Source organism: Nerophis ophidion, linkage group LG24, assembly GCF_033978795.1.
Source record: "Nerophis ophidion isolate RoL-2023_Sa linkage group LG24, RoL_Noph_v1.0, whole genome shotgun sequence".
In the NCBI taxonomy this organism is placed as follows: domain Eukaryota; kingdom Metazoa; phylum Chordata; class Actinopteri; order Syngnathiformes; family Syngnathidae; genus Nerophis; species Nerophis ophidion.
The window spans coordinates 18,523,095-18,548,506 of NC_084634.1; the positions used below are offsets into that span (position 1 = coordinate 18,523,095).

At 41.8% G+C, this 25,412-nt stretch overlaps 2 protein-coding genes across 3 annotated transcripts in view; one reads left to right on the forward strand and one right to left on the reverse strand.

Moving 5' to 3' along the window:
* rbm25b (RNA binding motif protein 25b) overlaps positions 1–11,778 on the reverse strand; it is a 36,145-nt gene extending 24,367 nt beyond the window's left edge. For both annotated transcript variants that reach the window (XM_061885783.1, XM_061885782.1), the window contains exons 1-4: positions 11,621–11,778; positions 9,594–9,694; positions 4,170–4,375; positions 3,617–3,674 (exon numbers count right to left, since the gene is read on the reverse strand). In XM_061885783.1, coding sequence (XP_061741767.1) covers positions 3,617–3,674; positions 4,170–4,375; positions 9,594–9,672 — 343 coding nt within the window. In that variant the 5' untranslated portion in view covers positions 9,673–9,694; positions 11,621–11,778. The remainder of the gene's footprint in view (positions 1–3,616; positions 3,675–4,169; positions 4,376–9,593; positions 9,695–11,620) is intronic.
* Positions 11,779–18,413: 6,635 nt separating this feature from the next.
* hsp90ab1 (heat shock protein 90, alpha (cytosolic), class B member 1) lies at positions 18,414–25,412 on the forward strand. Its single transcript, XM_061886239.1, has 12 exons — positions 18,414–18,557; positions 21,384–21,527; positions 21,590–21,796; positions 22,335–22,494; positions 22,574–22,707; positions 22,781–23,092; positions 23,157–23,322; positions 23,396–23,586; positions 23,652–23,799; positions 23,873–24,141; positions 24,459–24,792; positions 24,855–25,412. Exons 2-12 carry the CDS (start codon positions 21,384–21,386, stop codon positions 24,971–24,973), a joined length of 2,184 nt encoding a protein of 727 aa, XP_061742223.1. The 5' UTR covers positions 18,414–18,557; the 3' UTR covers positions 24,974–25,412.

Here is a 25,412-nt window from a genome sequence, read left to right on the forward strand (position 1 = left end):
GTCAATATCAATATCAAACAAAAATAAGTTTGGAGCTAAAGTACTGAGAAGATTCTTGAGCGCCTAAGTTATGACCAAAATGGTGATGCTGTATTTCCATTTGCAGTTACATTTTAGTTAAACATTTATCATTAATTTGCATTATTTTAGCACAACACAATTGTATATAAATGTATTGTCTGTCAATTATTTATGAGTCTCTTCTTAAAGGGGAACTGCACTTTTAATTTTATTTTGCTTATCATTTATAATCATTATAAGAGACAAGACACACGTCTTTTTTTTATTTTTTAAATAGGATTTTAAAGATGACAAACGCTTGAAAGCTGCGGCTACCCTTGAAGCCTTCAAAACCCTCCAGCAACATAAACATATGAACAAATATATACACATATATTATATATGTGTATATATATATATTATATATGCATATATTTGTTTTATATATATATATATATATATATATATATAAATATATATGCACACACACACACACACATATATATATATATATATATATGGGTGTAACGGTACACAAAAATTTCGGTTCAGTACGTACCTCGGTTTAGAGGTTACGGTTCGGTTCATTTTCGGTACAGTAAGAAAACAACAAAATATATTTTTTTTGTTTTTTTATTTACCAAATTTGTAAACAATGGCTTGATCCTTTTAACATTGGGAACACTATAATAATTCTGCCCACATTAATCCATATTAAACTGCCTCAAATTGTTGCTTTGATTAAATAAAATTACACAACTTTTCTTCTACATATAAAAAGTGCAACGTTAAACAGTTTCAAATGAACTCATCATGCCTAATTTATTACAGCATTTGGGTAGCCTGTAGTTGTCTTTTATTATGTAAATGTCATATTTTTGTCAACATGTGATAGCAGGCTCCCTGCCATTCAAAACTAGACTGCTACATTACTAATGATTAATGTAAAAAAGCTGAAAAAAATAGCACAATAGCAATAGGAGACTATTCATCCTTGACCACCATGGAGTTAATGTAGGTTTTATGATGCACTTACAATATTATATACACTATCAGAGACAGAAACACTTCATTTAACAAAATGTCCTTTTTTTGCTGCTTCAACACACCTCAATCAACACTGCCCGTATCACACGTACACACGTACACACACACACACACACACACACGCACACACACACACACGCAAGCACGCACGCACGCACGCACGCACGCACGCACGCACGCACGCACGCACGCACACATAAACGCACACACACGCACAAACCGCACAAGGAGCTAACGTTACGCTAAAAGCTAACTAGCCTTCACCTAAAGCCAGAACTGCGAGCGAGCTGAGTTGCAGTTTGTTTCTAGAAGGTCAACGGGCTCATAGTGATGTTTAGAAAGTAGTTGACTAGGAAGTGTTTAGTATAACTTGGGAAGGGTCCGTTTCTCCCCTGCTAAACTCATATCTGCTCGATGCTAAAGCGCTGACTAGATGCGCTCTGAATACGCACTGCTGGTTGGCTTGTTATCGCTACTGTTGTAACCAATCAGATGGTTGTGTGGGAGGGACAATGCTGGGTGCTGTGTACAGACAGACACAGAGGCAAAATAGAGCGGAGCAGCTTGTTCAGACTTTAGTATAGGCGGCTACTTCATATGTTCGTGTGGTACTCCTGCGCACCGAACCGGAACCCCCGTACCGAAACGGTTCAATACAAATACACCTACCGTTACACCCCTAATATATATACACACACACACACACACACACACACACACACACATATATATGTACACACACACACACACACACACATATATATGTATGTATTTAATATATATATGTATGTATTTAATATATATATATATATATATATATATATATATATATATACACATACATATATATATATATATACATACATACATACATGTTCATAACAATATGTAGTATTTTCCATATTTTGATAATTTTAATCATTTCTCGGATATATATCTTCCGCACATTGATTTCTGTTTTCATAACAGCGCACGTCTGACTTCTGGCAACATGTGTGTGCCTACTTCCGGAATCAAACACGCGTGTGTGTTCTAATCATGGCAGACTTGGTAACAGACAACAAAGACGACTATTTTTGGACAAATGAGAATTAACAGCCTTATATTTTTTTAGCTAAATATACAGAGGACGAAATACTGCTTATAGAAGTGAGCACAAAGAGAGGGTTTGACGTGAGAGCAGACAGAAGCCAAGAGTGAGGTGAAATCGACTCGAAGCTGCAGATGTGGAATTTGAAGCCATGCTAATTCGACATAAATGATGTGCTTACCCAAAATCAACAGGAAACGTCCAGGGTCGGCTGGACCAGACGAACAACTGTCCATCGAGTGAGTCACTTCAATATCGATTTAGATACACGCAGCATGCCATGGATTAAAAACTCAAACGTGTTTCGTGCTGACATAGAAACTATCTTAACTCTTGCTGTAGTCAGCTTTTACGGCTAATGCCGTAGCACGCTGATGTGTTACTACAGTAGAAAAATAATTACCCAGTGTTCGCTCTTACATTAATGTCGCTGGCTTGAGGTTAGCATATCCTTCTACGGTGAGTAATGTATCACGTTGAGCTATTCCTTGTCCTCCTGGGATGATATTCGTAAGAAACATATTTCATTTGCTGTCATAGCGGCAAGGAATACTGACTTACAAATGGCTTTGCAGTTGCACTAGGAAACGACTTTAGCCGCTAGCTTACTAACGAGGGCGCTTGTCACTGTCAAATTTGCGGAACACAAAATTTCTCATCAACATGCATTATCATAATATAACAATAATATTAAAAGCTCTAGTCATAAAAACGTATACCATTTATAATTGAATTGTCTGTGTAGACATATTTGTAAGCAATAGACAATGATAATGTTGAATAGTTGAAAAGTATTGTAAGCATTTGACAATAATAATGTTGAAGAGTTGAAAAGTAATTGTAAGCATTTGAGAATGATAGTGTCGAATACTTGAAAAGCTTACTTTAACTGTGGCCAAATTAAGCACTAAGGTAATAACAATACATGATAATGCAAGCACCGGTAACCCATTCAAACGCAATAAACATTTTTCATTACTGTAGTATTTTTTTATACACGATTTTAATTACAAGGTCAATAACTTAATTAAACTAAATAGGTAAACAAACATAACAATAAAATGAACTCTTAATCTCTATAAGCAAAAAATGCATTTCAATCAATATTGAACATCTTGAAAGTGCAATTTTTCCACAGTTGGGAAAAACAAGGTCGGGTGGATTGTTTTGTTGTCTTTTTTGTTGTCACTTGCAGTTTTTGACATTTTTAATGCCTATGGGCATTGTATTTAATGCTTTTTAATGCCATTCAGGGCCTTAATTTTTACATAATCCATTTATATAGATTTAATGCTTTAATGACCCCCAGAAACCCTGATTACCAGGACAATTTGTAATTTCCCCTCGGGGATTAATAAAGTATTTCTGATTTTGAGTATTTCTGAATAATGGATGTTTTGTGATGGTGACAGTGTGTTGCTGGAATGCATGTATTAAACTTGCTTCTAAATCCAAACATAGAATTTGATATCTGTTTACCTTGGAGCTTGCCTGAGGCTCCCTGGACTCTTTTCCAGCTCAAGACTATTCCACATTTCTGCAACAGACGCAGGACAGTTAATTTTCCACAAATTTACATAAAAAAAGATGACAAATACAATCATTTGCAGCCGAAATATGACATTGTCCTGACTGATCTGTAGAAGCAGAAGACATAAAGGTGACACTTAAAAAATGTGAATAACGTACAAAAGTTTGTTTGTTCCAGGAACTAGATTGAAAAGGTAAAACCAATACTTGAGCTTATAACATGCAATTCAATATATTTCAAGCTTTCTTTTGATAAAACTCTTATAATTATGGCTTACAGTTAATGAAAACCTGAACTTGAAAGTCCAAGAATTTGTGTGGATTTCAAAACCTGTAAGCAATGACCATCCAAATTATAACAAAGTCTTGACATATCTCACTTTACATGTAATGACTTACATCACAAATACATTCACATTTGAGGTTAAATTGCTGACATGAATAGATTTTGGACAATATTCTGAATTTTTAAGTTTCAACTGTAGAAAGAAATGTTGCTTACCGCCAGCAGCTGTCGGATCAGCATGTCCGACGCTTTTTCGGATATGTTACCCACAAACACTGTGGTGGTGGGGCCACAGTCTTCGTCTTTGAGTCGGAGGAAAGCGTCCTTTCTATGGACAGGAGGTTTACTGACCACAGGCAGAGACGACACCATTACAGGGGTAGAAGTCATGAGGCCCATGTGAACTGGGATCATTGGAGCTCCTGCAACAACAATTTATTAAAAAGCTGTTCGTAGACTCAAAGGGGAACTGCGCCTATGGGGAATTGTGTCTATCATTCACAAAACACTATGTAAGACAAGAACACATGTTTTTGTGTGTTTGGTTATAGTATTATCATGATACTAATGAATCATATGCGGTACTACACCGCCTTTAAAATTAAGGTACAAAAATAAGGAATAAGTAAGAAATGTTTAGTAATATGTAACAAAATAGTACTAAGTGTGTAAATGTCAAAAAAGAAACCTTAGAATTTTTTTTTTGCTGTCTTAGTGCCAAAAAGTTAAGGCTGTGTAACATTTAATTTGGTCTGTTATTCTTATTTAAGTGTTGAAAGGATTTGTTTTTGCAGTTGTTACTGTTTATTGTTTATTGGTTTGGTAATGGCAGTTTGGTATTGGTAAACTGTTTATTGGACCAAATTACTTTTATTATTTTAAAATAACATGTTATATATTGTAATTCATTTTATTTATACAGTCTTCCACTTTAGTTCATGCTTGTTTTCGTATATCCGAATAGGGAACGGATGAGGATTAAATAGAAAAGAGCGCGGCTAAGGACAAGAGTCAATTTTTTTTTATGTTAAAACCTGCCGTACTTTCGAGGTGCCTTTTCCTTGTTTTATTCACAATTTTTTGGTTCTCTGCAGCACTAATTTTTACTTTCACTTCTAGCTCCAAGCAAAGAATCAACCGCAAGACAACAAGATGTCGCACCTAAGTAGGGCTGGGCGATATACTCGATATATCACGGGTTTGTCTCTGTACGATATACAAATTGACTATATCGTGATATTCAAGTATACGTTCTCACGCAGTTGCTTTTAGCTGCTGGCATTACACTACAGGCTCTTCCCACTCTTTCTTGTCTCTCCTTCTCACAGACAGCAAGCGCACCTTCTTACATACGTCACATACGTATACGCCCTCGCGGAGCAGAGAGGTAACAGCATGGGTAAAGTTAGTTGTGATGCTAGCGGAGGCGTGCGAGTGGCAATACGAGAGAAAGAAGGTGCGAATCTGGTAACAAATGAAGGAAGAATTAATTCCCAAGAAAAACAGCAGGGGGTCTGGCGGTGGTTTGGCTTCAAGTGGGAGTATGTCGAATAGACAACCGTAATTTGTCAAGTTTGGGAGAAAAGCGTTGCTACAAAAAGTAGCATTACTGCTAATATGTAGCATCATTTGAAAAGTCACGCGCTACATCCGGCCCTTTGTGCGTCCGTGTCCGACCCGCGTTAGGCCAATCATAGATGACAAAACAAATTTAATAAAGTATCTATGTCGAGTGTGCAATACAACGGTGCTGCTTTTGTTTTGAAAAGTGTTATTTGTATTACTTCCGTGTGGACGTATGCTTGTGTGCGATTGGGAGTGAATGGGGCAATCACAAATTACGAAATAAATTTTAAAAAACATTTATATCGTGCGTGCAATACAACTGTTCTGCTTTTATTTTTTTTAAGTGTTATTTATGGCCGTATGTCTGTGTGTAACCTGTGAGTGTAGGTGCACAGCGACAAGTGATGCCCGGTTACCACCGAGATGTCAGCTCACACTAAAAAAAGAAAAGTTGATGACGAATGCCGTGTTTTCAACAATATATGGACTGCCAAGTATTTCTTTACAGGGATGAAAGGTAAAGCTGTGTGCTTAATTTGTGGTACACAGGTTGCTGTGTTTAAAGAATATAATTTGAATCGCCAATACACGACGAAAAATACCGGAATCTGTCTGATGAAGCACGCGCACGGGATGCTGATGCGTTGATGGTAGAACTGCAAACCCAACAAGGACTTTTTGCCGTATTTCACACCCCTAGAGATGCAGCCATCAGGACAAGTTTTGTTATTTCTCACAAAATCGCCAGAAAAAGTAGGCGGTTTCTGGCGGAATTTGAGAACTTGTCACTCTCCCGACGCATTGTAATGAGGCGGGTTGAGACCATCGCTGGAAACTTGGAGCTTCAGCTGAAGAACAGAACGGCCAACTTTAACTATTTTTCGCTGGCTTTGGATGAGAGCTGCTATGTACGTGACACCGCCCAGCTGCTCATCTTCTTACGTGGGATAACTGCAGACTTTCAAATCATGAAGGAGCTGGCAGCCATGCAGTCAATTAAAAGGGACATCCAAAGGTAATGACTTGTTCACAGAGGTAAATGCGTGTTTGGACATGTTAGGACTGAAATGGGAAAAGCTAGGAGGTGTGACAACAGATGGTTGTCCAAATTCGACGGGGAAAAATGTTGGACTTTTAAAAGAGGATGCAGGAGAAAATGACAGAAATTGACATTTTAGCATTGTATTATACGTCAGGAAGTGTTGTGTAAGACAGTGTTGAAAATAAAGCCATGAAAAGCAATCTGCTTTGTATAAAGTTAAGTTATGTTGAATGAAAAAGGGACAACCGATTGAAAATGGATGGATGGATGGATGGAAATTATTATTATTTATCTTACGGTATATCAAAAATAATTTTAGCAAAATCTAATTGAAATATTATCAGTGTGGCCCACCAGCAGTGCCTGGGTTGCTCATCCGGCCCCCGGTAAAAATTAATTGCCCACTCCTGCGCTAGAGAATGAAGAGTGCTTACTCCGCATTTCAACATCTCCATTCGGTGCCACACGCCCACACTATCAAAATGTCGAGGCAACCATTTCCAGATCAACAACGTATGAAAACATAGTCAACAACTAAAGGAGATAATGTCCGCAGTAACCTACCACATAGCGAAGGACAAACACTATTTGATTTTCTATTATGCAGCTCATTTTTAAATGACAGTTATTGAAATATCTTGTGTGACATCATGCACAAAAGTGCACTATATTTGTTTCAAACTATTGTAGTGTTCTGTACAAAAAAGTGCACTTTAATTTAGTGTTGTTTTGATATGTCATCTTAGTGACATAATGCACAAAAGTGCACTAATAGCTTGTTTTAAAATGTCTCTGACAATCTTGCACTTTCATGACATGAATGTCTGTGCCACTGCTAAATAACTGTTTAATGGTAAATGGGTTACTTGCATAGCGCTTTTCTACCCCTTTTTAAGGAGCCCAAAGCGCTTTGACAGTATTTCCACATTCACCCATTCACACACACATTCACACACTGATGGCTGTGAATGTGTGTGTAAACTGTAATAAATACAGTTTTGGTCAATTGACTTAGTTGTGATTTCCTTCTCTGCAAAAAAGTTTAAAATGAGCATATACTAATGCAGTATGAACAAGAATGTTTTAATGTAGACACATAGAATCATCATACTGCTGTGATGTTATGTATCAAGTCTTAATTAAAGTCTAAGGCAAAATATCGAGATGTATTGTGTATCGCAATATTCCCCAAAAATATCGAGATAATATCCGCCAGCCGTGTTGCAGTAGGGAGGAAAAGCAAAACGACACACATTGCAGAAATAACATTATTCTCCGTGCGTGGGCTAAATACAAATATACTCCACAACCCCAAACATGCCTTTGTCAAAGTCTGCAGTGAAGAGAAAGGTTAGTGATGAGCAAATACAATTCCAGGAAAAGTGGGAGATGCAATATTTATTTGTTGAGCACAGGGGGGTCCTGCGATGAGGTGGCGACTTGCCTCATGGTGTACCCCGCCTTCCGCCCGATTGTAGCTGAGACAGGCACCAGCGCCCCCAAAAGGGTACAAGCGGTAGAAAATGGATAGATGGATGGATTAAAAAAAGGCCATATCGCCCAGCCCTACACCTAAACATTATTGTTTAGAAGTTACCTGGTTGGCTGTTAGAGCGTCCCTTTCACTGATTAATGATCACTTTCTGCGTTGCTCACTTAGCGGGTGCCTTTGTTCGTGCAACCAACCTTGACACACAACTCCCTGTTTCCTTCGACAAAGTAAAAAAAATATACATATATACATATAGATATATATATATATATATATATATATATATATATATATAGCAAAAGTTTTATCGCACGCGTGTTTTATAGATATCGATAAATCTATCATGATATATATATTGATATCATTTAATCAGCCCCTAGTTTCTTGAATCACATAATATTGTGATTGATAGACAAAGTTCCACGTTAAAAGGCCTACTGAAACCCACTACTACCGACCACGCAGTCTGATAGTTTATATTTTAATGATGATATATTAACATTGCAACACATGCCAATACGGCCTTTTTAGTTTACTAAATTGCAATTTTAAAATTCCCGGGAGTATCTTGTTGAAAACGTCACGGAATGATGACGTGTACGCGTGACGTCACAGACTATTAGGAAATATTAGCGCCGCGCACACACACAGCTAAATGTCGTCTACTTTAACCGCATAATTACTCAGTATTTTGGACATCTGTGTTGCTGAATCTTTTGCAATTTGTTCAATTAATAATGGAGAAGTCAAAGTACAAGGATGGAGTTGGGAAGCTTTAGCCTTTAGCCACACAAACACACAGTGATTCCTTGTTTAAAATTCCCAGAGGTGAAGCTTTACTATGGATCAGAACGGTCAAGTAAACATGGATCCCGACCAAATGTCAACCAGCAGTTTTCGGTGAGAAAATTGTGGTAAAAAGTCACCACTTACCGGGGATCAGCCGAGCTTGAGCCGTACATACAGCTTCCGTCGACTTCCATCAGACACTGGCCTCAAGACACCCGTGGATAAACCCTTCCGACTATCAGGTACTATTAAACTCACTAAAACACTAGCAACACAATAGAAAGATAAGGGATTTCCCAGAATTATCCTAGTAAATGTGTCTAAACACATCTGAATCCGTCCCAATGCAATTGTGTTTTGGTTTTTTTTCTTTTTTTCTAGTCCGTCGCTATCAATATCCTCAAACACAAATCTTTCATCCTCGCTCAAATTAATGTGGAAATTGTCGTTTTCTCGGTCCGAATAGCTCTTTTTGTTGGAGGCTCCCATTAAAAACAATGTGAGGAGCCCTCAACGGGTGACGTCATCGTCTGCGATTTCCGGTAAAGGTAGGGCTTTTCTGTTAGCGACCAAAAGCTGCAAACTTTATCGTCGATAGTCTCTACTAAATCCTTTCAGCAAAAATATGGCAATAATCGCAAAATGATCAAGTATGACACATAGAATGGACCTGCTATCCCCGTTTAGATAAAAAAACCTAATTTCAGTAGGCCTTGAAAAATGAGAGGAAATTAATGAGAGAGGTTCTTACCTGGAGGGAAGCCATGATACTGAGGTGGTAACCCAGGAGGGGGCAACAGTGGCCGGTTTAAGTGAGGGGGGAATGACATCCTGGGTGTGAGTCGAACCAACCTAATGTGGAAATAAGTTGGGTCATTGACTTTCAATGCATGTTACAACTTCTGAACACAGACGGTAACCTTTATGTCAACAATTACAGTGATACTTATCGATGTAATGTGTAACGTCAGTAACGTTAGTTAACGAGACGTGCTAATACCTTATTTCCTTGAATTGCCGCAGGGCATATAGTAGGACTAGGCGATATATACGATATATCGCGGGGTTTGTCTCTGTGCGATATAGAAAATGACTATATCATAATATCCGAGTATACGTTCTCGCGCAGTTGCTTTTAGCGGCGGGCATTACGCTGCATGCGCTTCTCACTCTCTCTCTCTTTCTCACAGACAAGCAGGCGCACATTCTTATATATGTCACACACTGCCACGTCACACGTCACATACACGCCCTCGCAGAGCAGAGACGTAGCAGACTGGGCTACGTTAGCTGCGGCGGGCATTACGCTGCATGCTCTTCTCACTCTCTCTCTCTTTCTCACAGACAAGCAGGCGCACATTCTTATATATGTCACACACTGCCACGTCACACGTCACATACACGCCCTCGCAGAGCAGAGACGTAGCAGACTGGGCTACGTTAGCTGCTAACGTAGCCGTACGAGTGGGAATAAGAGAGAAAGAAGGTGCGGATCTGGTAACAAATGAAAGAAGACTTAATTCCCAATAAAAACATCAGGGTTTCCATCGTCTGGCGGTAATTTGGCTTCAAGTGGGAATATGTCAAACATGCAACCGTAATTTGTCGAGAGCGGTGCTAAAGCGTTGCTTTAAAAAGTAGCCTTACTGCTAATATGTAGCATCATTTGAAAAGTCACACGCTAGAATGAAGAGAATTTCATAACGTCCGTAGTAACATACCACATAGTGAAGGACGAATACTATTTGATTTCCTACTATGCAGCTCATTTTTATTTGACACTTAAAATGTCGCTGACAATCTTGCACTTTATGTTTTGGAAATGACTTGAATTTTTGTGCCATTGCTTAATAACTTTAATACACTTTTGGTCATTTGACTTAGTTGTGATTTCCCTCTCTGCATGAAAGTTTAAAAGTAGCATATATGAATGCAGTATGAAGAATGTTTTAATGTGGACACATAAAATCATCATACTGCTGTGATTAAGTGTTCATTCAATGCCAAGGCAAAATATCGTAATATATATCGTATATCGCGGTATGGCCTAAAAATATCGCGATATTAAAAAAAGGCAAAATCACCCAGCTCTAGCATATAGTATGCGCCTGCCTTGAATTACTGCCGGGTCAAACTCGCTTCGCAAAATAATTAGCGCATGTAATGTATTACAGCCTGGTCAAACTCGTGACGTCACAAGTGACACTTCCCCTGCCATCATTTTCAAAATGGAGGAGGTTGATTTCAATACCGGTAATTTGAAATTGCATAAAGGGAAGAAGATTAAGATCTATTCAGTAGGATTTAAGGTCCAAGCTTACATCACACTCAAATTTTACTGCATGCCTTTGGTAAGTGCCGGAGTGAGAAGAGGTTTTAAAATAATTAGCGCATGCTTACTTTTACCGCATGCCTTTGGAATGAGAGGAGGTTTTAAATTAATTAACGCCCCGGCGGCAATTCAAGGAAATACGGTAGTTGTGATTTGTACTAAAGAAATAGACCATTAACGGGAGTGTTAAAAGTGTATTAATTCAGTGTCATTTCATTTTAAAAATATAGCAAAAGAGTCTGCGTGTTGATTTTTAATAGGTTGTTCCAAACTAACTTATTCGTGACAACTAAAAGGCCAAGCTAGCAGCTAACGCTACCATTCATAACCACGCCGTATAGCCGGTAATGCTAAATGCTAAGCTAATACATGCTACAGCTACGAAGTGGCAAACAGTTGAGTCTAATAAACGTAGGTAAAAGTTAAGACAGTGTGAGTATACATACCCCGAAGCAAATGTTGTAAGAACGTATATACAGCGTCCAACTGGATAGTTTTCGGTGCTGACTCCTTTCTAATGCACCGGTAGTTGGATGAGCAACAATGGCTACTAGCTAGTCGTCACGGGCCCGCACAGCGCCTCCTTGGAGCGGGAGTGGGGGTGCGCGTGGTGTTAGATTCACGGTGTGCCCGGCGAGCGGAGCTTCGCCGAGATGGGCTGAAAGCGAACTAAACTCACACACGCTAATAGGCCATACAAGTACAGTATATGCATAGGTACTCAGTGGTGTGGAGTCGGTGTATATTATTTAAGAAAAAAACACGTTTTCCAATGGATTAAATAGTCAACCATAAGAGGTTCCAATTTCTTCAGTTGCAATTGCAAAAAGATGCGTTCTCGTTGCCTGGGAAGTCGGCATACTCAAATTGTAAGAGTTGTCAAACCTGCCAAAATGGGATGCCCGAACAAAGGCCTTTGTTGGATGCTTTAACAGTTAACTTAACATGATTGTCTTTAAGAACATAGACGAAAAAAAACATAAATAAAAGAAAATGTCACATGATGTAAGCACATCATTGTCCGGTCTTTAATGATTAAAAAAAATAAACACATTGATTCCACTAGAACAGGGGTCACTAACGCGGTGCCCGCGGGCACCAGGTCGCCCGTAAGGACCAGATGAGTCGCCCGCTGGCCTGTTCTAAAAATAGCTCAAATAGCAGCACTTACCAGTGAGCTGCCTCTATTTTTTAAGTTGTATTTATTTACTAGCAAGCTGGTCTCGCTTTGCTCGACATTTTTAATTCTAAGAGAGACAAAACTCATATAGAATTTGAAAATCCAAGAAAATATTTTAAAGACTTGGTCTTCACTTGTTTAAAAAAATTCATTTATTTTTTTACTTTCAGAAAGACAATTTTAGAGAAAAAATACAACCTTAAAAATGATTTTAGGGTTTTTAAAAACGTATACCTTTTTACCTTTTAAATTCCTTCCTCTTCTTTCCTGACAATTTAAATCAATGTTCAAGTATTTTTTTGATTTTATTGTAAAGAATAATCAATACATTTTAATTTAATTCTTCATTTTAGCTTCTGTTTTTTCGACGAAGAATATTTGTGAAATATTTTTCCAAACTTATTATGATTAAAATTCAAAAAATGATTCTGGTAAATCTAAAAAATCTGTAGAATCAAATTTAAATTAAAATTTTCAAAGTCTTTTGAATTTCTTTTAAAATTTTTGTTTATCAATCAATCAATCAATGTTTACTTATATAGCCCTAAATCACTAGTGTCTCAAAGGGCTGCACAAACCACCACGACATCCTCGGTAGGCCCACATAAGGGCAAGGAAAACTCACACCCAGTGGAACATCGGTGACAATAATGACCCAGTGGGACGTCGGTGACAATAATGAAGATGAAAAACCATGGACCCAGATTTCCCTCGCCCGGACGCGGGTCACCGGGGCCCCCCTCTGGAGCCAGGCCCGGAGGTGGGGCACGATGGCGAGCGCCTGGTGGCCGGGCCTGTTCCCATGGGGCCCGGCCGGGCACAGCCCGAAGAGGCAACGTGGGTCATCCCTCCAATGGGCTCACCACCCATAGCAGGGGCCATAGAGGTCGGGTGCATTGTGAGCTGGGCGACAGCCGAAGGCAGGGCACTTGGCGGTCCGATCCTCGGCTACAGAAGCTAGCTCTTGGGACATGGAACGTCACGTCACTGGGGGGGAAAGAGCCTGAGCTAGTGCGCGAAGTCGAGAAATTCCGGCTGGATATAGTCGGACTCACTTCGACGCACAGCAAGGGCTCTGGAACCACTTCTCTCGAGAGGGATTGGACCCTCTTCCACTCTGGCGTTGCCGGCAGTGAGAGGCGACGGGCTGGGGTGGCAATTCTTGTTTCCCCCCGGCTCAAAGCCTGTACGTTGGAGTTCAACCCGGTGGACGAAAGGGTAGCCTCCCTCCGCCTTCGGGTGGGGGGACGGGTCCTGACTGTTGTTTGTGCTTATGCACCAAACAGCAGTTCAGAGTACCCACCCTTTTTGGGAACACTCGAGGGAGTACTGGAAAGTGCTCCCCCGGGTGATTCCCTTGTCCTACTGGGAGACTTCAACGCTCACGTTGGCAACGACAGTGAAACCTGGAGAGGCGTGATTGGGAAGAATGGCCGCCCGGATCTGAACCCGAGTGGTGTTTTGTTATTGGACTTTTGTGCTCGTCACAGTTTGTCAATAACAAACACCATGTTCAAACATAAGGGTGTCCATATGTGCACTTGGCACCAGGACACCCTAGGCCGCAGTTCCATGATCGACTTTGTAGTTGTGTCATCGGATTTGCGGCCTCATGTTTTGGACACTCGGGTGAAGAGAGGGGCGGAGCTTTCTACCGATCACCACCTGGTGGTGAGTTGGCTGCGATGGTGGGGGAGGATGCCGGACAGACCTGGGAGGCCCAAACGCATTGTGAGGGTCTGCTGGGAACGTCTGGCAGAGTCTCCTGTCAGACAAAGTTTCAATTCCCACCTCCGGAAGAACTTTGAACATGTCACGACGGAGGTGCTGGACATTGAGTCCGAGTGGACCATGTTCCGCACCTCTATTGTCGAGGCGGCAGATCGGAGCTGTGGCCGCAAGGTAGTTGGTGCCTGTCGGGGCGGCAATCCTAAAACCCCTTGGTGGACACCAGCGGTGAGGGATGCCGACAAGCTGAAGAAGGAGTCCTATCGGGTCCTTTTGGCTCATAGGACTCCGGAGGCAGTGGACAGGTACCGACAGGCCAAGTGGTGTGCAGCTTCAGCGGTCGCGGAGGCAAAAACTCGGACATGGGAAGAGTTCGGGGAAGCCATGGAAAACGACTTCCGGACGGCTTCGAAGCGATTCTGGACCACCGTCCGCCGCCTCAGGAAGGGGAAGCAGTGCACTATCAACACCGTGTATGGTGCGGATGGTGTTCTGCTGACCTCGACTGCGGATGTTGTGGATAGGTGGAAGGAATACTTCGAGGACCTCCTCAATCCCACCAACACGTCTTCCTATGAGGAAGCAGTGCCTGGGGAATCTGTGGTGGACTCTCCTATTTCTGGGGCTGAGGTCGCTGAGGTAGTTAAAAAGCTCCTCGGTGGCAAGGCCCCAGGGGTGGACGAGATCCGCCCGGAGTTCCTTAAGGCTCTGGATGCTGTGGGGCTGTCTTGGTTGACAAGACTTTGCAGCATCGGGTGGACATCGGGGGCGGTACCTCTGGATTGGCAGACCGGGGTGGTGGTTCCTCTCTTTAAGAAGGGGGACCGGAGGGTGTGTTCCAACTATCGTGGGATCACACTCCTCAGCCTTCCCGGTAAGGTTTATTCAGGTGTACTGGAGAGGAGGCTACGTCGGATAGTCGAACCTCGGATTCAGGAGGAACAGTGTGGTTTTCGTCCTGGTCGTGGAACTGTGGACCAGCTCTATACTCTCGGCAGGGTTCTTGAGGGTGCATGGGAGTTTGCCCAACCAGTCTACATGTGCTTTGTGGACTTGGAGAAGGCATTCGACCGTGTCCCTCGGGAAGTCCTGTGGGGAGTGCTCTGAGAGTATGGGGTATCGGACTGTCTTATTGTGGCGGTCCGTTCCCTGTACGATCAGTGCCAGAGCTTGGTTCGCATTGCCGGCAGTAAGTCGAACACATTTCCAGTGAGGGTCGGACTCCGCCAAGGCTGTCCTTTGTCACTGATTCTGTTCATAACTTTTATGGACAGAATTTCTAGGCACAGTCAAGGCGTTGAGGGGTTCCGGTTTGGTAACCGCAGGATTAGGTCTTTTTGCAGATGATGTGGTCCTGATGGCTTCATCTGACCGGGATCTTCAGCTATCGCTGGATCGGTTCGCAGCCGAATGTGAAGCGACCGGAATGAGAATCAGCACCTCCAAGTCCGAGTCCATGGTTCTCGCCCGGAAAAGGGTGGAGTGCCATCTCCGGGTTGGGGAGGAGACCCTGCCCCAAGTGGAGGAGTTCAAGTACCTAGGAGTCTTGTTCACGAGTGAGGGAAGAGTGGATCGTGAGATCGACAGGCGGATCGGTGCGGCGTCTTCAGTAATGCGGACGTTGTACCGATCCGTTGTGGTGAAGAAGGAGCTGAGCCGGAAGGCAAAGCTCTCAATTTACCAGTCGATCTACGTTCCCATCCTCACCTATGGTCATGAGCTTTGGGTCATGACCGAAAGGATAAGATCACGGGTACAAGCGGCCGAAATGAGTTTCCTCCGCCGTGTGGCGGGGCTCTCCCTTAGAGATAGGGTGAGAAGCTCTGCCATCCGGGAGGGACTCAAAGTAAAGCCGCTGCTCCTCCACATCGAGAGGAGCCAGATGAGGTGGTTCGGGCATCTGGTCAGGATGCCACCCGAACGCCTCCCTAGGGAGGTGTTTAGGGCACGTCCAACCGGTAGGAGGCCACGGGGAAGACCCAGGACACGTTGGGAAGACTATATCTCCCGGCTGGCCTGGGAACGCCTCGGGATCCCCCGGGAAGAGCTAGACGAAGTGGCTGGGGAGAGGGAAGTCTGGGTTTCCCTGCTTAGGCTGTTGCCCCCGCGACCCGACCTCGGATAAGCGGAAGATGATGGATGGATGGATGGATAGAAATATAGCTTGGTCCAATTTGTTATATATTCTAACAAAGTGCAGATTGGATTTTAACCTATTTAAAACATGTCATCAAAATTTTAAAATTAATCTTAATCAGGAAAAATGACTAATGATGTTTCATAAATTATTTTTTTAATTTTTTCAAAAAGATTCGAATGAGCTAGTTTTTCTCTTCATTTTTTTCGGTTGAATTTTAAAGAGTCAAAATTGAAGCTAAACTATGTTTGAAAATTAAATTTTCATTTTTTTCGTGTTTTCTCCTCTTTTAAATCGTTCAATTAAGTGTTTTTTTTCATTATTTATTCTCTAAAAAAAACCTTCCGTAAAAGGAAAAAAAATGTACGTCGGAATGACGGACAGAACTACCCTTTTTTTTTTTTTTATATATATATATAGATTTATTTATTAAAGGTAAATTGAACAAATTGGCTATTTCTGGCAATTTATTTAAGTGTGTATCAAACTGGTAGCCCTTCGCATTAATCAGTACCCAAGAAGTAGCTCTTGGTTTCAAAAAGGTTGGTGACACTAGGAAATTCAGATTTCTGTGTCAAACCTTTGAACGGAACATTAGAGTTCATTGAGTTGGTCAAAATATGTAGACATAAATTTATGTATTTATTAAATACACACACACGTATATAAGTTAAGTTAAAGTTAAAGTTAACGTTAAGTTAAAGTTAAAGTTTAACTTAAAGTTAAATTACCAATGATTGTCACACACACACTAGGTGTGGTGAAATTTGTCCTCAGCATTTGACCCATCCCCTTGTTCACCCCCTTGGGAAGTGAGGGGAGCAGTGGGCAGCAGCGGTGCCGCGCCCAGGAATCATTTATCATTTATATATAAATATAACATTCTAACTACATGAATACATGGATGATACAGCAGAGGATTGGGAGAATGTCATGTGGTCAGATGAAACCAAAATATAACTTTTTGGTATAAACTCAACTCGTCGTATTTGGAGGAAAAAGAATACTGAGTTGCATCCCAAGAACACCACACATACTGTGAAGCATGGGGGTGAAGACATCATGCTTTGGGGCTGTTTTTCTGCTAGGGGGACAGGACGATTGATCCTTGTTAAGGAAAGAATGAATGGGGCCACGTATCGTGAGATTTTGAGCCAAAACCTCCTTCCATCAGTGAGAGCTTTGAATGGTTAACCAAATACTTATTTTCCACCATAATTTACAAATAAATTCTTTAAAATTCCTACAATGTGAATTCCTGGATTCACATTCTGTCTCTCACAGTTGAAGTGTACCTATGATGAAAATTACAGACCTCTGTCATCATTATAAGTGGGAGAACTTGCACAATCGGTGGCTGACTAAATACTTTTTTGCCCTACTGTATGTATATATGTGTGTGTATATATATATATATATATATATATATATATATATATATATATATATATATATGTATATGTATATATATATATATATATATATATATATATATATGTCATTGTAGCATATATGTGTGTAATATTACAACTTATAGTGCATGGTGACACGTCAGCACATTTGTTCTTTATGTTAAGTTGACCCCAACAAAGTAGGCTTTGATAACATCAATCGTTTCGTTTGTAATTTTTTTTTTTTTTTCCGAAAAAATGGTTGCCATGGTGTTTGTAGGCAGCAGCTGTGCAGTCAGGGCTGCAGTTGACAAGCATGTGACGTCACACAAGGCGGGTTCTCTTTTCTTTTTTTATCGCAGAAAGTGCTAGAACAAACGAAGCACACCCGTTTCAATTTTACAAATCCTTCCACTAGAAAAAAAGTTCCCGGTGTGTTCGTCAGTTTACTGCACTATAAACGACGTCATTTGAGTTTTTTTTAAGTGGTTTTATTGTAATGATCAAAATAGTGTTAATTCGACAAAGGGGTGTTGAAAATATGAAGTAATAGCGCGTCACCTTTATATCGGTTCTGAAGCGACATTCACCTGGATGCCACAAGATGGCAGCAACGCACTCTTGCACTTATAATTCAATTTACTTGTATAACATAACATTGCAATCTTGCAATGTACCCATACTATGTATGTCTTTCCATATGCTATCCTTGTTTTAACAAACTGATTTTAGGGGCATTTTATCGTTCATAAGACGTCCATGCTAATAAGCTCGACAGTAGCTACACGGTGCACCGCGGAGGGATATGACTTGCACATAGAAACGCGTGTGTATAAAGATTCCGGTCTAATAAAAGGAAGTCCCTTTCCTTTTTCCTGCGTCAGAGAGCAGAGGGGACACTTATTTGGTTGCAATTTATTCAAGAAGAAGTCAACACAACAATCAAGGTAGGTACAAAAAAAATCATATTGTTGGTATTTATCTAAATATTGTGACATTTTTACCACCGTAGTAATTATGTGTGATATCTCTGAGTCACGTCGATACGGCCAGCCTCGTTTGTCTGCTTGTGCTCAGTCAAAGTGTCGTATTAATGTTTTTGGTTTATGTTTACGACGTAGTCGTGTTATGTTTATTAATAAAATGCTTCACCGTCGAGCCTTGTCCGGTGCATCACTGCAGCGAGAGAGAGGGCCTTTAAGGTGGAGCCGTAGTTGCATATAAAGCAGGTGTCATCAAAGGCCGCGGTCGTTATTTTACCAACCCTATCGATTTTACCATTTCACTATACAACGGACATTTCTAGGATTTACATCAATTTTCATCAATTCTGACAGAACACCCGACTTCCCAACATGTCAGTATTACGTACAGCTGTGTACCTCCTCCCACTTACATTAAATAAACGTTTGACCATCCGGGTGAAAATGTTTTAATCATGACTTGAATGACTGGTGTGCCATTGTTGCAATATTTTGCGTTTTGATAGTGAGGCCTTTTTAAGCGGCTTTGCGAGAGTTTGCTTTACCGTGTCACTAATGAGAATTCGGTGTATGGAAGAACTAATAGCAATAGCGGTATTTTTTTCCGAGTGCTTGCGATGTTTATAATATGCCCTTGCGGTCTGTAAACCACGTGTTTGCTGCGGCCATTGTCTGCATGCGGACGCCATATTGGTTAACGGTTACTTCCGCCATCTGGAGGAGCGCGATGACGACGCTCTAAATTTCACAAAACGTAATTTTTTTTTACCCTTCTAGACCAGTGGTTCTTAACCTTGTTGGAGGTACTGAACCCCACCAGTTTCATATGCACATTCACCGAACCCTTCTTTAGTGAAAAATAAAATGTTTTTCAAATTCAAGACAAAGTTATAGGATCTTTTACCGGTGTACAACCGTGCATGAACATCACTTTGTTCAAAGAACAAAACCAACACAGTGCATGAACTCGTAACAAATTACACACCTGCAAATCAGTTTGGGTCCTGCTTTTGCCGTATCCCTAATATGCCGATAGGGAGAAGTTTTTATGTACATGATGAGTCGGGTGTGGCTTGAGTGGAGGCTCCACCGAACCCCTGAGGCCGACTCACCGAACCCCTAGTGTTAGATCGAACCACTGGTCTAGACGCTCCAATCTTGTTTTTGAATAAGATGTGGCCGACATCAGTAGGTGGTTCGAATCTGGTTGGGACCTCAGTCTAAACGGCAAGGCGACCTGTTTGCTTCGCTTTACGTCATCTTTGGTCGAGCAACGGCATTTGTGGTAACATTTCTCTGGGTTCCTGCTCATCTAGGAGTTGTGGGGAATGAATTAGCTGATTGATACGCAAAACAAGCAAACACTAAAACAGAAGTAAACATAGAGATTAAGTACAGTAAAGAAGAAGTGAAGAGCATAATTAAGATAGAACACAGTAAAAAGTGGCAGGATAATTGGAATAAGGAAACAAAAGGTTGAGAGTATTAGTCCAGAGAAGAGTAGGTGTAATGAGAGGAGGGGGTAGAAATAGGAAAGAAGAGGACATTATTACTAGAATGAGATTAGGACATACATATGTAAATAGTTCACTAAAATTGATAGGAAAACATACTACAGGGCTGGGTGATTTTTGCCATCAGATAGAAAATGTTGACAATGTTTTAATATAATGTAGGAAATACTTTCCAGTATTTCTCTCTCTATTGTAAGTTAGCAAAAGAAAATATTAGGTTAGCAGTGGGAGATATAGGATTGCATTCAGAAAGCATAGGATATAAAGCCATATACACATTTAAAAAAACACTGGGTTAAATAAAAGAATAGAGAGTAGGGATCCACCTTGGTCCACACTCCATTACAGTAGGTGGCGGTAATGCACACCAGAAGGTTGCTAGCCAACTGCCATAAAAACAAAAGAACGGCATTCGTGTTCGCAGGAAAAGACGTGTCCGCCAATGATGTGGATTTGTCAAGGGCTTATTTTGGTTTATCACTATTTCCAGAGACATGCACCTAAGTTGACTGGCAAAACTAAATTGGCCCTAGTGTGTGAATGTTGTCTGTGTTGGCCCTGCGATTAGGTGGCGACTTGTCCAGGGTGTACACCGCCTTCCGCCCGATTGTAGCTGATAGGCACCAGCGACCCCAAAGGGAACAAGCGGTAGAAAATGGATGGTCTATTCAATAGTGCACAAATAATAGGCTATATTATGTGTAAATCACAGAGATAACCTTTGATTCCTCAGAAATAGGGATTGTTGAAGGACCGCAAATTATGTGTATGCTGTATATTTGCATAAGCTTTACGTTTTTGAAAAGGTTATTTGATGTCTCTGTGACAAAGCCATATACAGATTAGAACCCTCATATTACACATTCATACATAATTATTTTTCATTTAAAAAAACCAAAAACTCACTTGTAAGGTGGGGCAGCTTTTATTTTGCGTAGTAGTAGCAGCGACTTCTTTGTGCTTCTACAGAATCCGCTCAACTTAGTTTTCATTTCATCTAACTGCATGCAAGTGATGTAGAGGCCACATTAGGGCCTATGCGCGTTTGTATTGGAGTCTTACAATCACTTTTTGCTTGTAATCTTAACAGTCAACTTGGGGGAAAAAGCAGATTTGCCACTTTGGCCTGCATTGTAAACGCAGTCTTTGTTAACTTCTGCCACCTGAAGGAGTGTAATGGCGACCTCAAATGACGCAAAACACATTTTTCTACGACTGAGCAGCTGCTTACATGTTTTACATTTTATTTTATTAACATGTCTTGATCATTGTACAGATGCCTGAAGAAATGCACCAAGAGGAGGAGGCTGAGACCTTTGCCTTCCAGGCAGAGATCGCTCAGCTGATGTCCCTGATCATCAACACTTTCTACTCCAACAAAGAGATCTTCCTTAGGGAATTGATCTCCAATGCCTCTGATGTAAGCCTGCAAAAAGTGTACTTTGAATTGAGCAAAAAAAACAATCCCCTTACTTTTTTTAGGCTTTGGACAAAATTCGCTACGAAAGCCTGACCGATCCCACCAAGCTCGACAGCGGCAAGGATCTGAAAATTGAAATAATTCCCAACAAAGCCGACCGCACGCTCACTCTCATCGACACTGGAATTGGCATGACCAAAGCCGACCTGATCAACAACCTGGGAACCATCGCAAAGTCTGGCACCAAGGCCTTTATGGAGGCCTTGCAGGTAAGAGTTAATTGGTTAAATTATACTTGGGTATTGATTGAATCATTTTTGAGTGTAATTTTAAGAATTGATCAAATCCGGAAAGCGTGGAGTGTCCGGAACTTGAAATACATGGACATTTACTAACGACTTCGTCATAAGATTTCAGTGTGTGCATGCAAGTACTTTTTGAGCACATATCTCAATACTATAATCACTGCAAAAGCGGGATATAATTTGTAAAAATACATCGGAAATTTTTTATCTGTTACTCTTGTAATTAGTTTTTGAGTGGTCTTAATTCATTGATGCCATCTTCAGTATCCTGTGTTTAACTGGATGCAGTCATTCGGATCAATACTGGTATCAAAGTTTATTTGTTTAGCCCTTAATCACAAGTGTCTCAAAAGGCTTTTCAAACTACAATGTCATTTAAGGGGGATTTTCTCCGGGGTTCAGACATTTGGGGGGGAAAAAACAAGGCCCGCGTGCTAGTCAGTGGACAAACATCAGTGTCTTTTCCTACTTCCACATGATCATTTTATTATGTCTGTCACAGGCTGGAGCTGACATCTCCATGATCGGCCAGTTTGGTGTGGGTTTCTACTCCGCCTACCTCGTCGCTGAGAAAGTGGTCGTTATCACCAAACACAACGACGACGAGCAGTACGCCTGGGAGTCATCTGCCGGCGGGTCTTTCACAGTCAAGGTTGACACCGGTACGTGTTGCTGGCCTGAGGGTGTTAAGCTTGGAAGTCTGTCGGAACGCGGTGTTCTAATCGTTGCATAACTCCACAGGAGAGCCAATGGGCCGTGGAACCAAGATTGTCCTGCATTTGAAGGACGACCAGACTGAGTACGTTGAGGAGAAGCGGGTGAAGGAAATCGTCAAGAAGCACTCTCAGTTCATCGGCTACCCCATCACCCTCTTTGTAAGCATCGATCGATACTGCTTTTCTTGTCTCCGTCAGGCGAAGCTTTACTTAAGTCTGCTCCATGCTTCAGGTGGAGAAGGAGCGCGACAAGGAGATCAGCGACGACGAGGCTGAGGAGGACAAGCCCGAGAAGGAGGAAAAGGAGGAAACGGAGGAGGACGACAAGCCCAAGATCGAAGATGTCGGCTCAGAGGACGAAGAAGACTCCAAAGACAAGGACAAGAAGAAGAAAAAGAAGATCAAGGAGAAGTACATCGATCAGGAGGAGCTGAACAAGACCAAGCCCATCTGGACCAGGAACCCTGACGACATCACAAACGAGGAGTACGGCGAGTTCTACAAGAGTCTCACCAACGACTGGGAGGACCACCTTGCTGTGAAGGTAACAATATTTTGGATCTAAACAGCTGGATGCAATTTCTTGAACCTGTCTTTCCTTCCTGCAGCACTTCTCCGTGGAAGGCCAGTTGGAGTTCCGCGCCTTGCTATTCATTCCTCGCCGTGCACCCTTTGATCTCTTTGAAAACAAGAAGAAGAAGAACAACATCAAGCTGTACGTCAGGAGAGTCTTCATCATGGACAACTGCGAAGAGCTCATCCCAGAGTACCTGAGTGAGTTTCGGACCAAAGTGCGACTGAACCACTACCCAGCTTATCAGGTCCTAATGAGATGTTTTACTTTCAGACTTTGTTCGCGGGGTGGTGGACTCTGAGGATCTGCCCCTCAACATCTCTAGAGAGATGCTCCAACAAAGCAAGATCCTGAAAGTCATCCGCAAGAACATCGTCAAGAAGTGTCTGGAGCTTTTCGCAGAGCTGGCAGAGGACAAGGAGAACTACAAGAAGTTCTATGAAGGCTTCTCAAAGAACATCAAGGTATCATAAAATCTATTTAGAATGCCTTTTGAGGAAAGATTTTAATCAACTGTTGTCCCATGCAGCTCGGCATCCATGAGGATTCTCAAAACCGCAAGAAGCTGTCAGAGTTGCTTCGTTACCACAGCTCCCAGTCTGGAGACGAGACCACCTCCCTCACAGAGTACCTCACCCGTATGAAGGACAACCAGAAGTCCATCTATTATATCACTGGTAGGTCCTCATCTTTGATTTTTTAAATCTAAAAATAAATGCTCCTTACTTGGAAACCTGTTACTCCTCCCAGGTGAGAGCAAGGATCAGGTGGCCAACTCTGCCTTCGTAGAGCGTGTCCGCAAGCGCGGCTTTGAGGTCCTGTACATGACGGAGCCCATCGACGAGTACTGTGTGCAGCAGCTGAAGGAGTTTGACGGCAAGAGCCTTGTCTCGGTCACCAAGGAGGGCCTGGAACTCCCTGAGGATGAGGAGGAGAAGAAAAAGATGGAGGAGGACAAGGCCAAGTTTGAGAACCTGTGCAAGCTCATGAAGGAGATCCTGGACAAGAAAGTAGAGAAGGTTTGTCTTGACTTTCTGACTTTTTTAAAGAAATTTCTCAAACTCCATCTGACTGTCTTGTTGCGAACAGGTGCCTAGTTGAACATATATCTTGGTGAGTCAAGTGTTTTTGTTTGCAAATGGAATGTCAGCAATATTAGTCGTCTGAGTCTATAGAGTGCGACCTAACATTGCCTGGATTTTATGGTGACCATCTTTGCTTTGACAGGAAAAAGAAGCATTAATATTCTAACTTTGCACGATTCTGTTGAACTTACTGGTTAGTGCATCTTCTGCTGTGTGAAACGTCGCCGGTCCTAAAAAGTTGTGGTTTTTAGGTGACCGTTTCCAACCGTCTGGTGTCGTCGCCGTGCTGCATTGTGACCAGCACCTACGGCTGGACTGCAAACATGGAGAGGATCATGAAGGCTCAGGCCCTCAGGGACAACTCCACCATGGGCTACATGATGGCCAAGAAGCACCTGGAGATCAACCCGGACCACCCCATCATGGAGACTCTGCGCAAGAAGGCAGATGCAGACAAGAACGACAAGGCTGTGAAGGACCTGGTCATCCTGCTGTTTGAGACTGCCCTGCTGTCCTCCGGCTTCTCCTTGGACGACCCACAGACTCACTCCAACCGCATCTACAGAATGATTAAACTTGGCCTTGGTAAGACCATGAAGCTTTTTACCCACCAAAGAAGTATTGATCCGACTGATGTTGTTCCTAAGGTATCGACGACGACGAGGCGCCCATCGAGGAGACCACAACGACATCCGTCCCAGATGAGATTCCACCACTAGAAGGCGATGGCGAAGATGACGCTTCACGCATGGAAGAAGTTGATTAAACAAACCACCACAATTCCATTACTTGGCCTCATTTTCAACTGTTCCTCCTTTTAAACTGCAGTAACTTTAAAATAGTCATCCATGTTGTTTGGTGGACCACTGTTGCTCTTGTTGGAGCATTTATCTGCAAGACCCCCCCCACCCTCCCTTTTTTTTTTTCTAAAAAGAAAAACAGTTTGGATTTTTGCTGAAAAAGTTACCGGTGGCAGCACATTTATCAAGTTACCCCATTGCACTGAATTTTAAATGTCGGGCGTGAACATCAGAGATATGCTACATTCCATTACCAGGTCTGGTGAAGGTTAGAGTGGGTTCTGCTCATCTGCACGCTGCATGGAGAGTGAGACAGAGCGGACTGACTGTAATATTCCTTTGCCTGACTTCAGGCTTTCTGTATTCCAAGTATTGTTTAGCAAAAATAAAAGATGCAATACCTGA

Coding starts and splice junctions, on each gene's coding strand:
- hsp90ab1 (XM_061886239.1), top strand. CDS start 21,384: ATGCCTGAAGAAATGCACCAAGAGGAGGAGGCTGAGACCTTTGCCTTC. Junction 22,495..22,573: donor CACAGTCAAGGTTGACACCG/GTACGTGTTGCT, acceptor ATAACTCCACAG/GAGAGCCAATGGGCCGTGGA. Junction 23,800..23,872: donor GTCCATCTATTATATCACTG/GTAGGTCCTCAT, acceptor TACTCCTCCCAG/GTGAGAGCAAGGATCAGGTG.